Below are 15,964 nucleotides of genomic sequence, written 5' to 3' on the forward strand. Positions count from 1 at the left end.
AGCTGAAACAGTTGTACCCTTCCTGCTGACCTGTTGTACAGACAAGTCGCTTTGGATAAAAGCGTTCAGCTAATTGACGAAATGTAGATTTATTTGTATTTTTAGTGATGCTCCAAAAGATCTTGTTTCCGTCAAATGGGTTGATAAGACTTAATATCTTGGTTACTACTAAATAACTGCTAACTGCTTCGTGCTAATATTGATGCAGGTTACAAAATAAATGTAGCCTATTACTGGTATGGGAGGTGGTACGTACAGTATAGTCTACTACTGTCTATTGTTGATGTGTTGTTCTGCGGTGAGGTCCTTTTGCAGGCTCATCTCATCAGTGCCGACTTTTCATGGGATTTCCAACAAATTGTTGAGTGTGCAACATTGCAACTAAGTGTAACACTGCCCCTAATCCTAACCATAACCATAACCATGACGTAACCTAACCCTAACCCTAACCATAACCTAACCATAACATTAACTTAACCGTATAATCACAGAGAAGCTCGAAACTGTGCGTGCAACTCTTCTTAGCACATAGGAATGAATGGGTCCAAGCTAGGAATGGGTCTTGAGACTACACTGTCTGTTGTCATTGTGCCGTGTGTGTGTCTGTCATACTGTGGAGCCTTGTAAGCCTGTACAGTCATTGTACATGTAAACACACAATAGGTAAATAAATATTGTCGTTGTCGGATGAAAACCACTTATCTCCAAAGAGTAACTTTTGAATTCAGGACAGACTAATTTTCAGATTGACATCCATATATTTTTAAAGCCATACATTGTGGGTTCAATGTGTTTCATATGTCCTAGGGCCATGAACCTGGCTCACATGATAGAGAAGCATGTAAACATTCATCACCAGGAAAAAAAAAAAAATAATGAAAAAGACCAAAACTGGAGATAAGTGGTTTCATTCGACAGCGACGTCAGAATCTCGTTGAAAGAAATGTAGAACACAGCGTGCCAATGTGTCTAACTGAAGCCATGTGACGGCGGGAGGGGAGCGACTCTCACTTCCGCTGTACTTGGGCACCCAGCGCACGTTGGGAGGAAGGCCGTTGATGTTGAAGTGTTTGCCGTCGAAGTCGGTGCACTGCTCCTCCCGGAAGTCCTTCTTCTGCAGCGAGCAGGGCTCCGAGTTACAGGAGCGGAACTTCATCCTGCGGCCCCGCAGTACTTCCCCCGTTCCTGGGCCTGGAGAGGGGGGGACAGGGGACAGACACGAGGACACGTCAGCACAATATATCCATGTACCTGAAACACAGCAGCAGCAACAACAACAACAACAACAACAACCACAAACAACAGCCACAATTTTCCCCCAGGATTCTTCTAATCATATCTATCTTATGTTCTCATCTTCTCTTATATTACCTTACCTTATCAACTGATCCATCCATCTATTAATCCACCCATCCATCCATCACTTCATTCATTCCTTTATTCATCCACCCATCCATTAATCCACCCATTAATTTATCCATCCATCCATCCATCCATCCATTCAATCATTCAGTCATCCATCCATCCATCCATCCCCATCCATCCATCCATCCATCCACCCATCCATCCACCCATCCATCCATCCATCCATCCATCCATCCATCACTTAATTCATTCCTTTATTCATCCACCCATCCATTAATCCACCCATTAATTTATCCATCCATCCATCTATCCATTCAATCATTCAGTCATCCATCCATCCATCTATCCATCCATCCATCCATCCATCCATCCATCCATCCATTCAATCATTCATTCATCCATCCATCCATCCATCCATCCATCCATCCATCCATCATCCATCCATCCTCATCCATCCTTCATCCATCCACCCAGGCCACTCAGTGAACTAACCCTCCACCTCCCAAATCTCCAGAATAAAGACATCAACACAGGAAACTGTGTTCTTTTCCTTCCTCCAGCCATTAAACTCTAGATAAAAGGGACCTTTAAAGGAGACAAGATCCAGTGTTTACTGTATAAAAAAACATCCCATTAGATCTTCCACCAGAAGCCTTGGTGATGTGCAGCTATGGAAGGAATTCTCCTCGGACGCTTGATCTACGGTGCGTTGACTAAAGCGTCCGGGTCTGAGACGAGGTCCACTGGACGTGTGTGTGACTACAAAGAGAGAGAGAGAGAGAGAGGGCCAGTGCTTACACGGGTCAGGTTGCACTCGCGCACGCCGATCTTGATGCCTCCGCCGCACACCCGCGAGCAGGTGCCAAACGGACTCACACCCCCACGCCCCTTCCACCGCCGTGGCGTCGTTCTCCTTGGCTATGCACAGGCCGTGCTTACAGTGCTGCAGGCGGGGAGAGATGAGGGCGAGGGATGGAGAGAGAGGAGAGAGAGAGAGAGAGAGAGAGAGAGAGAGAGAGAGAGAGAGAGAGAGAGAGAGAGAGAGAGAGAGAGAGAGAGAGAGAGAGAGAGAGAAGAGAGAGAGAGAGAGAGAGAGAGAGAGAGAGAGAGAGAGAGAGAGAGAGAGAGAGAGAGAGAGAAGAGAGAGAGAGAGAGAGAGAGAGAGAGAGAGAGAAGAGAGAGAGAGTGAGAGAGAGAGAAGAGAGTGAAAGAGAGAGAGAGAGAGAGAGAGAGAGAGAGAGAGAGAGAGAGAGGAGAGGAAGAGAAAGAGAGAGAGAGAGAGAGTGAGAGAGAGAGAAGAGAGAGAAAGAGAGAGAGAGAGAGAGAGAAAGAGAAGGGAGTGAGAGAGAGAGAGAGAAGGAGTGAGAGAGAGAGGAGAAGAACACATGAAACCTTAGCCTCGGAATTGGCAACACATCTGTCTACTCTGTCCTCACATCCTGCTTTGATGCTAATCTGGGAGAAATTATACAGTCAAGCAATGGAAAAAGAGACCCCCCCCCCTCCCTAAAAAAAGTAGAAGGTTTAATTGCTGCATCCGTCTGGACGGAAGACAAAAAAAAAAAGACTTGCATATGGTCAATAAATACATCAGCACTCATAACAAAGAGGAGCCTCTGTGCCCGTTGAACAAACAGATAAGATGGAGTGGTCTCTCGCTCTTAGCCCAGACCGGAGGAAGATGTAAACACACAGGGGTCTGAACGAACGTGCCGTCTCCGGGCGTCTCTTTAATGTGCCCGCGGTGTCGCTGGCAGGGAAGCCAGGGTTTAACAGGAGAAGTCCTAATTAAAAGCTACCTAATTAAAGCAGTCACTGAGTGGGAAATCTCCACCATTCACAACTCCACTGCACCTCCCCTAAGCTCCTTATGGGCTCATAATCCTACTGAAGCAAACTAAAAATCCACTTCTCCGCAATGGTTTGGAAAACAAGTGTCTCGTCGCACGCTTGCTCGGGTTCGATGTGTGCGGCGTGTGTACACAATCACCACTGGGCTGACGTGACGTGTTTCAATGGTGCATTTATAGAGCAGCTTTTATCCAAAGCGCGTAACAATTGTTCCTCACATTTGACCCATTCCCTCACACATTCACACACCGACGGCGGAGGGAACCATGCAAGGTGCCAACCTGCTCATCGGGAGCAGTTAGGGGTTAAGTGTCTCGCTCAAGGACACTTTGACACGCTGCCCGGGAGGAGCGCGACTCCGGAATTGAACCGGGAACCTCCGGATTACCAGACGACTGCTCTACTTCCCGAGCCACTGTCACCCCTGTCCCTGTTTAGCGGGAGCTGCAAGGTTGTTGATTTCGAATGTAACTCCTCGAGATCCGAACGCCTGTGATGTATTACACGCTGATGTATTACACGTGAGTCACTGGAGACGCTGCCAGGGTCGAAGAGGGATGTGTGTTTTTATTGGGGGAAATTAACGAGCGAGGTACTGTCAGGTCACAACGCCACAGTGTCTCGGTGTCACGCCACAGGTTCAAGAGCTGGCGACAGGACCCGAGCTGACAGCACGTACGCGGCGTGCCAAGCAGCGATCAGCTTTCCACTCCGGTTGCTCTAGCTCCATCTCTTGGCTCGAGGAGGACATCTCCTCGTTTCCTCCCAATTTAAACCCCTTCATCTTCTCATCTTCTTCTCCTTTTAACCCCATTCATCCTCCTCACCTTCTTCTCCTTTTAACCCCTTTATCTTCTCATCTTCTTCTCCTCCGTTTAACCCCCTTCATCTTCTCGTCTTCTTCTCATTTGAACCCCATCATCGTCTCCTCTTCTTCTCCTTTTAACCCCTTTATCTTCTCATCTTCTTCTCCTCCGTTTAACCCCTTCATTTTCTCGTCTTCTTCTCATTTGAACCCCATCATCTTCTCCTCTTCTTCTCCTTTTAACCCCTTCATCTTCTCACCTTCTTCTCCCTTTAACCCCTTTATCTTCTCATCTTCTTCTCCTCCGTTTAACCCCTTCATTTTCCCGTCTTCTTCTCATTTGAACCCCATCATCTTCTCCTCTTCTTCTCCTTTTAACCCCTTCATCTTCTCCTCTTCTTCTCACTTTAACCCCTTTATCTTCTCATCTTCTTCTCCTCCGTTTAACCCCTTCATTTTCTCGTCTTCTTCTCATTTGAACCCCATCATCTTCTCCTCTTCTTCTCCTTTTAACCCCTTCATCTTCTCCTCTTCTTCTCACTTTAACCCCTTCATCTTCTCATCTTCTCCTCCTCATTTTAACCCCTTCATCTTCTCCTCCTCATTTTAACCCCTTCATCTTATCCTCATCTTCTCATTTTAACCCCTTCATATTCTCCTCCTTATTTCCCAAAATGTATTTCTCCCCTACTCTGCTCTCCTGACACCTCCATATGCTACCCTTCCTAACAACACTGTTACACTCCTCTTCCCCTCTTTCTCTGCCTCCTTCTCTCCTCCCCTCATCCCGCTGGTACTTGCCTTTCCGGGGGCACACTCTGTCCCGTCAGCCCAGGGCATGTGCTGCGTCCTGCAGCCCCTCTGAGCACCTTCTGGACTGGTGCACCAAAGCCTGCGACACTGGGTCTGAGGGACGTAGGCACACACACACACACACACACACACACACACACACACACACACACACACACACACACACACACACACACACACACACACACACACACTCACACACACATGTAAACACACACACACACACACACACACACACACATGTAAACACACACACACACACACACACACACACACACACACACACACACACACACACACACACACAGAATTAGAGGTGATGTCCAACACAATGGACTGTAGACACTTAACTGGGAGACATTAGATTGGAATCTGACTCAGTCTGTCTTATTGTTTTATTTTTAAACATTTCAGTCACAGGCTGTGACACTAAAAGAGGGTTCCCTCACGACAGACCAACGTGGGGAAAAGAGATGTTGTGACAGTTTGCATTCGCACACCGCGGTTTCCTTACCATATAAGGGCACACCTGTGTCCCCGGCCCAAATATCAGTTCACACTGTTTATTGACATTGTATATCCGCCCGGGCAGCTGCTGTGAGAGACTGTACGGCCTAGAAGCGGGCTCGTCGAGTAAGCACTCGCCATATCCTGTGCTATTAAGAAATAAAAATAAAATGACTTAAAGAAAAAAGGAGAAAAACAAGAGACACAAACAGACAGAAAACACACTCAGTACAGCTGGAGAGACGCAGGAGCCCTACTGTAGATGCAAGCTAGCGTTCCTGTGTTAGCAAGGAGCGGAGGCCCGTAAACTACATTGAATCAATTGTTAGCTGCGACAGAAAAAAGATGTGCAGAGAGAAATCGATCGATCAATCAATACAAATTTCTAACATCTAAATACTCACAGATATATATATATATATATATTATATAAAAATTGACAACTGGATTCAATCCTCTACATGCTACCCAGCCGCACCAATCAATTAAAGTCTTGGCACCTAAATACTCACAGATACCATATTTCATAATAATATCTTTCAACCCCGTCTTCACGAGGGTGCGACGACACGACGACAACAACAACATGAATGTACCAATCCTGTGCCTGTGCGTGTGTAGAGCGGAAAGTGGGGTGACATACTCAAGGAACTCTGTGATGTACTTCCTGCTACACTTGGACCACATCCAGGGGTTTGTGTTGTAGTTGAGGGTGGGAGCCATGACGTGCTGCTGGTTCTTCACCCCGTCCTCCTTGCACTTGTTACTGTCGTCATGGGGCATGTTGAACCTGGCAGAGAGGAACACACAGTATGTTTAGATGCCCCTCACACCCCCCAAGACACCCTGTTTACCACCCTCCCCTCAGGCTCAGAACCATTGGCATGTATTGGGTACATAATTGTACAGTAGATACAGGACAAATAGGGAAACAAGTCCAGGCACACACACACTCCAGTTTTTTTTTTTTCTCCAAATTTATTGGCAGCCTGAAATCATGACATTTCACACTGAAATGTCATGATTTCAGGCTGCCAATAATAATAGTAAAAAAAAAACTGGAGTGTGTGCCTGGACTTGTTTCTCTTTTTTTTTTTTTACATAGTATCAGAGGTTACAGCACCCAGTGTCAAGTCAAGTGAGGTGAGCGCGTTCTACTACTTTATTTTCGACTACTTTTTTTCCTACTACATGAGGTAACACGAGGTTTCTCTTCATGAGTTATTAAAGGCCCCATCTTTTGTATATTTTAAAAAGAAATGCATAGCATGCAATGCATTTTAAATGTATTATTTCCTTCTCTGTCTGATTACCAAAACACCCATGGAGTAAAACTGGGCAGTAGATTAGGTAGAGCTAATTGATCAATTAAAGGTAGACTCTGTAATGTCATCAAACCTCTAGACAAGAGGTAAGAGTCCTACTTGGTACTGCCTTTTGTTTACATTCTTGTTTTTGTCTGACATGTGGGTTGGAGTTGAGTGGGGGGAGAGGAGGGCTTGTTATCGCTGGTGGCTGGGCACACCTCAGGCCCAGAGAGGTCTGGAGAAAGTCACAGTATAATAAATTACCAAACTCCAACCCACACGTTAGACCAAGACAAAGAATGTAAACAAAGTGCAATACCAAGAGGGGCTCTTTTGCCTAGAGGTAGCTGTTTGATGGCATCGCAGATTCTACCTTTAAAGCGAATCCGTTACTTACATCCTTGGTATGAAAGGACAGTACTTTGCATGTAAGAAAACATTCACCTTAACATTCACTTTAAACACTTTAAACATCACACCGTATTTTATCTATTTATTCTTACACATTTGCACTACCACTTCTACCTCATTTTTGCATTTAGTTTTTTTGTATTTTGTACATTTTAGTATTTTATATTGTATATTTTGTATCGTGTTTGGTCTTTACTGTTTTACTGTATGAAGCACAATCTCAATACAGAACCAAGCATTTCACTATAATGTACATGTACCTTATTGTTATGTGACAAATAAAACAAAACTTGAACTTGAAGAAAGTACTTTGTACAGTACTCTTCCCCAATGCCTAAACATTTCAGACTACCAAATCCCTATCAAGACTGGGTACAGTAAGAATCAATTTCCCACGATACGGGGGGACCTTTAACAATGAAATCTAAATGGATGCAAGATGTAAATAACTCAATATTGGTCATCGTTCATGTGGCACAGATGCACAGCCCTGTAGTAGCACTCATGAACCAATATAAACCTTAAGCGTTAGTTAGCAAGGCGTAATGAGTGGCATAACATTGTTCATTTAAATGTTCAATTTGCGGTTGTCTCTCCAACCAAACTAGACTTGAACTATCTACTGGGGGAAAAAAGTGTTTCATTTGTGTTTTAATGTGTTTTTCTTTTCTTTATTTTGCCCAGACACTGATGTGGTCGCTGCTTTATTGGCTTTGGGAAACCCACTCAAGTCTGCATGTGAAAGTAACACTACAGGTCTTCAGCACTATATGACTAACGGAACGTAGGCCAAATGCGTCCACATTTTTATAGGATTCTATCACATTTTCATAACAATAGCACCCTGCGCCGTTTTCATTGAGGTTTCTTACAAATTAACGATGCTTTATCTTGTCCTTTATATGCCGATTATCATTAGAATCTTAAATTGTACCATATGTCCCCCTTTAGACAACATATGTAACGCTACCAGCGCACTTTTGTTAAAGGGGAACTATCTTATAAATGGCCTTTTTCAGTGTTTAGCATTGTTTCCTAGCTATGTGGACTTATATTAATATGATCTACCGTAATTCCTCTAATAGTAACCCCGGCTTGTATTTGTTTCAACTGCAGCGGATACCAGGCTTGTATTAGGAGGAGGCATGTATAAGAGAGAGGCCTATATTTCTAATTTTCAAACGGATCATAATGAATAAATCAACATTTTGTGTCAGTTTGAACCCAGTAAAATGTACTGGGTTCATTTATTGAAACCAAGTACTGTATGAAATACGGTAGTAAACAGTGCAATTACAGGTGGTCAAAAAAACTTAAATAAAGTAAAATAGTGCAATCACAATACTGGTATAATAATAATAATAACTTCGTTTTATACAATTCTGAGGTAGGCTTACTCTCTGCGCGCGACCCGTGTTCCATATACGAAAGTGAAACTCCGTTGAGGGAAATACCGTAATTCCTCTAATATACATGAAACCCGGCTTGTATTAGGAGGCCGGCTTATAATTGCTTAGCTCAACAGCCCACCCGGTCATTAATAGAGACCCGGTTTTTAATTGAATACCGGTTACTATTAGAGGAATTACGGTATGTCTCTAATTCTCATATTGGCGCATTCTTCCAATTCTCCTCTCACAATATTCACCCTCACTGAACTGAGTCATCTGAAAATGTGCTGATTTGTGATGTCAGAGAGACACCGCTGCATGATAATCAGCTGAGTTTCCACACAGTTCCCACTGTGGTTGGAGCCCAGGCTCAAAACGGCTTAAGATCTTGAGGTAGAAAAATGCTGTTTTTGAGTACTTGATTAGAAATACAAAACAATGAATAAAAAAAAAATAATTACAGAGGTGTTCCATAAACCCACAGGAATTGTGTAAAAGTGCCCAAATAGTGAAAGAAATAGTAAAATAGTTCCCCTTTAAGATAATTAGTTGGCCATTCTCGGTCGCTATACCGAGGTCGCAGTATCGTTTAACGCTGTTCGGATCACGTCGGAGAATATAGACACATCCCAGTGACCTGCGACCTGTGCTAACGCTCTTGGGAAATGCAGTGTTGTAGTTCTCAACATTTTCAGCCTTTAATTTTAAACCAATGCTGCCATCTACTGACAACAAAAAAGTGTTGTCTAATCGTCACCTTGAGAGCTACTTCCGTATACAGCGACGCCCCAAACCCATTCTAGAGATTCCCACTTTTTGCTGGGAGTGGGGCGTGGCCGTATTTGGTCCCAGACAATAAGAGTGGCCGCGATTGGTCACCGTGACATGGAACTGTGGAGAGAGACACGTTAAAGAAACATGCCAACTTTTGGGGAAATTTGCTTATTTTCCACCTACCCTGGAATTAAAACAAGCAGATACATACCCTTTTCTTCTCTGTGCATGCATTAGGCTTAACCCTTTGGGTGCCGTTCATGAGAATTCTCGTTTCTGTGGCCCAGCGGTTGAGTGCCGGAAACGAAGATTCTCGAAGGTAGTTTTTCCTTTTTTTCAATTTTAATATCCTATTCAATGTCACAGACCTGTATTTTGCCTGGAAAAGGCATATTGGGACTCCGAAGGTGCAGTACCGGCCATATCCTGGTAGTGGCGCTGTCTCGAGAATGCAGTAACCCCTGTTGCAGACCGGGTGTCAGACTGACAACACTCCGGGCGGACTTTTCTGTTAGCCTGAAGCGAGGGCTTCACCCTATCGCATGGAATACTTTTTGGGACGCCGGATTCATTATGCTGTATAGGGTTGTGGCGTGTGCCAAATGGACATATGATCTACCAGATGGCGATGAAATAATTGAAAAATTCTTGTGATGAAACCTAGGCTACACTGGCACACCTACTTCCAGTGAATGACGCTAACGGTGCAGCTGGTCCCCATGCCTAATGCATGCACAGAGAAGAAAAGGGTATGTACAGTATCTGCTTGTCTAACTCCAGGGTAGATGGCAAATAAGCTAATTTCCCAAAAAGTTGGCGTGTTCCTTTAATACTGTGGTATAACAGAATAAATGATTACGGTAAACATGAGCAGGATGAATGCAACAGGAAACAGGGCCACAGACACACCGGACAGGTAAATGGTAAATGGTGCATTTATATATATCTCTTTTATCCAAAGCGCTTTACAATTTGTTCCTCACATTTTACCCATTCACTCACACATTCACACACCGACGATGGAGGCGACCATGCAGGGTGCCAACCTGCTCATCGGGAGCAGTTAGGGGTTAAGTGTCTTGCTCAAGGACACTTCGACACGCTGCCTGGGAGGAGCGGGAATCAAACCGGGAACCTCCGGATTACCAGACGACTGCTCTACCTCCCGAGCCACTGTCGCCCCATGAGGATGTAATATAACACCGTGCTACTCTGCACCTCACCCGACAGGTACCGTATAGCACCAAGCTCCGTGGCTAAGCAGTCTCCCGGCAACAGGGTGTCGCCGCTTGATGCGGATAAAGATGGAATTCAACAATCCCACCTTTTGTGTGGCGGTTAGAAAGAGCATTTGTTAAGAGATATGAGGGCAGCTAAAAGTCCGTAACAGTCTCCAACGTAGCGGACTAGCCCTGACACGGACTGACTGAGGACTTTGGACAATCCAGACTTTACTAGGCCAGTGGCCACCAACACTGGACAAAGTATTCTGGTTCATCCCTTTAGCAGGTTTTCCCCCTCGAAATGACTTCTTCCACTTCTGAAGGGCAACGGAGTAAAACTGATTTCACCCTCAGGTAAAGGAAGAAGATAGAAGTCTTCTGAAGAGCCGTTGTCTTGCCAATTCAATAGCTTTTTACAATGTAATGTATGGAATGGAATGCTTTCCAGTCCTCTCCTCTGACTGAAAAGACTTGCGCCATTGCAGGGGATTAACAGACACGTAATCAATGCAAACATGTGGTACTCACACATGACCAAGTTCATGGGCGATGGTGAACGCTGTGCTGAGTCCATTGTCCTCGCTAATGCTGCAGCTCCTGTACGGGTCGCATACTGTTCCGAGCTCTGCAAGCCCTGGAGAGCAAAGGGGAATCACTTTAGTGGCCATGATATTGTATCATAATCATAATCATAATTGCCATTGTCATTGTCAGGCATTGCCATCGTTGCCACCATCAATGTAATCTTTCATCATTGTTGTCGTCATCATATACATTTTAAATAGTTTTTATATTAGCTTTAATGTCCTTCTATTTTTCTGTTTCTTTTCTGGCATCTAGCCCAGGGACTACAACTGAAAACTAGCAACCCTGCTAATGTTGGCATATTTAGAGTTTTTTCATTTTTACTGTTGATTGATCAAATAAACTGAGTAAACAAAAAAATTAAAATAAAAATATCTATGGCAGTAGGCCTAGGCTTCTAGACTGTAAATGGTGCATTTATATAGCTGCTTTTATCCAAAGCGCTTTACAATCTTTGTTCCTCACATTCACCCATTCACTCACACATTCACACACCGACGGCGGAGGCGACCATGCAAGGTCTTGCTCAAGGACACTTCCACGCGCTGCCCGCGAGGAGCGGGAATCGAACCAGGGCCAACCTTCCGACTACCGGACGACCGCTCTACCTCCTGAGCCACTGTCGCCCCCAATAGTGAATATCCACTTACCTAAAGTGTCACACTTGTCCCGTGCTCTGCATATGTCCTGCCTGTGAGGACAGTGATGAAGACATATAGTTCAGCTTCCCTGTTCCAACACAGAGTACTCATGGGCTAAGATTGTCTTGGTAAAATCCTAAATAAATGCAAAACCATAGACTATATTTTAGATGTTTTTTTTCGGTTTGGCTACCAAGCTAGACCTCCCGGCCATAAAACCACAGTCCAGGTGTCGGTCTATCAAGCTAGAATGTTGACCCTTTCACCCAATGGGCATGTGCTCTGGCCTCTGAGTGGAGCCATTTGTTTATTTATATTCCACCAACGTGGTCAACTTGCTGAGCGGAGGGCAAGACAGACCCAAGAGAAAGAACTTATATTACACAACTGACCTATCCCAAGCTCGACCGAGGAAAGCAGCAGTTGTGATTGGAGGGTCAAGAAAAGAGGGTGGAGCTTGGGATAGGTAACGTGGTCTCATCAAACAAGGGGTGGTCCAGTCAGAATAATTCTGTTAGCTACATTAGGAAACTCACCATATCCTACCTGTCTACTGTACATCAAATACATCATTTTTAAACCCCTTTGTGGTGAGAGAGTATGGTTAGGGCCAAGCTGGTATGGTTAGGGCCAAGCTGGTGTGGTTAGGGCCAAGCTGGTGTGGTTAAGTGTGGTTAGGGCAGAGCTGGTGTGGTTAAGGCCAAGCTGGTGTGGTTAAGGCCAAGCTGGTGTGGTTAGGGCCAAGCTGGTGTGGTTAGGGCCAAGCTGGTGTGGTTAGAGCCAAGCTGGTGTGGTTAGGACCAAGCTGGTGTGGTTAGGGCCAAGCTGGTGTGGTTAGGACCAAGCTGGTGTGGTTAGGTGTGGTTAAGGCCAAGCTGGTGTGGTTAGGGCCAAGCTGGTGTGGTTAGGACCAAGCTGGTGTGGTTAGGGCCAAGCTGGTGTGGTTAGGGCCAAGCTGGTGTGGTTAGGACCAAGCTGGTGTGGTTAGGGCCAAGCTGGTGTGGTTAGGGCCAAGCTGGTGTGGTTAGGGCCAAGCTGGTGTGGTTAAGGCCAAGCTGGTGTGGTTAGGGCCAAGCTGGTGTGGTTAGGACCAAGCTGGTGTGGTTAAGGCCAAGCTGGTGTGGTTAGGGCCAAGCTGGTATGGTTAGGGTTGTGGTCGGGGTGCGGTACTGTACCTGGTGATGAGGATGGCCGTGTCGTGGTGGGAGTGGTGGGTCTCTGTGTTCTGACTCTGCTGCCAAATACAGAAGTTCTTTAAAGTGGTTTGTGCATTGAAGGAAATGACTGGACCATCCTGGGGGGGGGGGGGGGGGGGGGGGGGAGAGAGAGAGAGAGAGAGAGAGAGAGGGGTGGAGAGAGAGAGAGTGAGAAAGAGAGCGAGAAAGAGAGAGAATGAATAAGTAAGTTGTATCTTCACTCTGCGTTGGGATCACTGGACATTAAAGTCAGTGCAGTAATCTTACCAGCTCATTGTTTATTATGACTAACTTCACGATCACAACGTTAATGAGGTTGCCAATGCTGGGGTCCTTGTAGATCGACGACACCTGCAACAAGCACACAGACACAAGCATTACTTCACACAGCGAGTAACATGTGAGCCTGAATAACATGTGTTTGAATAACATGTGAGTATGAATAACATGAGTTTGAATAACATTTGAGTTAGTAATAACTAGGGATGTCCGATATTATCGGCCTACCGATATTATCAGCCGATATTGGCATTCAAATGTGATATCGGAAAATATCGGTATCGGTTTTTAAAAAAAATCTTTATTTTTTTTTTACATTTATTTAACCTTTATTTACCCAGGCAAGCAAGTAAGAACAGATTCTGATTTTATTGTCAAAAGTATGCATAATGTTGTGTTAATTCCACGACAAGAGATATGTAATGTTAATTACCTGAAATGATTCCGTTTTTTGGGGGGGGAAACCCTGCATATATCGGTATCGGTTGATATCGGTATCGGAAATTAAGAGTTGGACAATATCGGTATATCGGTATCGGTAAAAAAGCCAATATCGAGCATCCCTAGTAATAACATATGAGTTTGAATAACATGTGTTATTAATAACATATGGAGTTTGAATAACATGTGAGTTATTAATAACATGTGAGCCTGCATAACATGTGTGTTATAAATAACATGTGAGCCTGCATAACATGTGAGTCTGAATAACATGTGAGTTATTAATAACATGTGAGCCTGCATAACATGTGTGTTATAAATAACATGTGTGAGTTTGAATAACATGTTACTAGTATCAACATCAAAATGTCCAATGATCAGATCATTTAACAGTTACCAGTCTGGTTGGAGAGACCAGGAGGGGAGCCAGCGGATCTAAACGTGGCAGCGTTTATCTAGTGAGAACTCCTGGAAAACTCTTCATCTTGTCAAGAACTTTCATTTTGCATTAAAAACGAGTGTAACCATCTGCAAATAATTGCACTTGTTTCAACCAAATTCAGCTTGTGTCAAGAAGTTTGTTTCTTTATGATGTATTTCAATTGAATGATCTAAGCCCACTGGCAGATGTTTCCCCCACTTTCCTTTCATTAGAATAAGACTTTAAAGCTCCAATCCATTGTTTTGACCATGCAATATTGGGGTATGTTCACATACATTCTTGAAGCGTTTGATCTGTAGATTATAAATAGGCATTGCCGAACTTTATTAACAGCAGAATATAGGTCTACTTTACCCCAATGTTTACAAACATTACCAATGTAAATACACCTTTTACAGGCACAGAACACAGAAAAATACAATAAAGCGTGACACGTTTTCTGGAATAGATGAAATAGAGAATGAAAACATGTATCCATTCCTATTTGTTTTTGGTGGTGGAGTTAGCATTTGGGCCTTTAACACTTTGAATGCCCATCACGAGATAACTAGTTTTATTTTTTTTATTAGCGATCTGAATTATCATATTTCATCAACCAAGTCTACCGTTGGTAAACCTGCCCTGCCAGGCGCTCAGATGTGAAAGAGTGCCCCCTATCGTCTCCCAGATGGTAATGCACCCTTTTGGATTGGACTCAATGAAAATGGATGAGAAAAAAAAACTCCGGAATCCACATTTTACTTCTCACGCATGTAACCGGAGCCGATCAGATTAATTCTGGACCCTCAGCACAGCGTGTAATATGTGTTTTACAGTATACGCGTTGGATCAATAAAAGGATCGATTTTTGGAATGGCGATCAGGAATTGGAATAATCCATTTGGATACCATCTGATCTCAGGTAAGGAATCTATTTTACCAGTCTTAGGATAATCAGACCTGTTTTCACGGAGATATAAGCTTTTCCCATGTGATATGGCTGTTTGACTGTAAGAGCGATCAGGAACTGAGAGAATCGATTTCAGCTCGCGGCACCAGCGTGCACACGTACACATATACTATCTATCGATAATCTAGCGTTTATTTGAAAACGATTCATAAATAGGCAGAAAAATTACGACGTTCTAGAATATTACAGTACAGGGCGATTATCATGGAATCTTTTTTTTCCCCTTGAAAACGAGGGCTTTTCAAATGCTATAAAACGGAAATGAACCGATAAAAAAACAATCCGCTTTGACAATGTTGACTGGAAACGAGTCATTGATAAGCGACGGGCAGATTAGACACATTAGATTTAAAACATAGATTAGGCGATATTAATGCTAACATTGAAGTGGATGGTGGGCATTCAAGCACTAAATGTGCGCCCCCTGCTGGGCACTGAAAGTGTTAAAGGTGTAATATGTAATTAAAATGTGAACAAACAGGTCACCCCGCAACCATGGGACTGGAGAGATGTTTTCAAAATAATAATAGTTTTATTATTTATAAAATAATAGTTTTTACCAATGTTGATGCTGTAAATGGTCTCTTCACATTAGTAATTTGTGTCAGTATTTTGAGTTACAACGGGTTATGTGAATTGGAAAAACTTTATTTTACATCTACAAGTCATACTCAATCTATGTACTTTCGAGGCCAAAATGTAATACGTTCAAACAAACGACAGACAAGGTCTCAATATGAGGTTAAATCACTTGTTAAGATGGCAAGACGTTCTACTGCGAACCTGAGGTGTTCAGGAGAGAATGGGGGATTTGGCTGATTGGAGTGAGAAGCTGATAATGGCCTGGGCCCCCGTGGAGGAGGCAGGCTCTGCCAGGAGGAGAATATAGGTCAGTCCAGGCTCCCCCCTGGGCTCTCGGCCCCCGACGCCTGCTGAAGCTAGTATTTGATGTGGCTCAGGAGTATGCCGTCTATGTGACATACC

At 44.0% G+C, this 15,964-nt stretch overlaps 1 protein-coding gene across 1 annotated transcript in view; it reads right to left on the minus strand.

The window, feature by feature from the left end:
- adamts9 (ADAM metallopeptidase with thrombospondin type 1 motif, 9) overlaps positions 1 to 15,964 on the minus strand; it is a 110,068-nt gene that overhangs the window by 74,692 nt on the left and 19,412 nt on the right. Inside the window, 10 exon segments of the mRNA XM_084315798.1 lie at positions 2,164 to 2,168; positions 2,170 to 2,239; positions 2,241 to 2,308; positions 4,823 to 4,927; positions 5,349 to 5,490; positions 5,985 to 6,131; positions 10,976 to 11,081; positions 11,683 to 11,723; positions 12,849 to 12,967; positions 13,137 to 13,220. Of these exon segments, the coding sequence (XP_084171924.1) occupies positions 2,164 to 2,168; positions 2,170 to 2,239; positions 2,241 to 2,308; positions 4,823 to 4,927; positions 5,349 to 5,490; positions 5,985 to 6,131; positions 10,976 to 11,081; positions 11,683 to 11,723; positions 12,849 to 12,967; positions 13,137 to 13,220 (887 nt within the window).

The sequence above is a fragment of the Notolepis coatsorum genome (assembly GCF_963971535.1).
Source record: "Notolepis coatsorum genome assembly, chromosome: 6".
NCBI classification, from domain to species: domain Eukaryota; kingdom Metazoa; phylum Chordata; class Actinopteri; order Aulopiformes; family Paralepididae; genus Notolepis; species Notolepis coatsorum.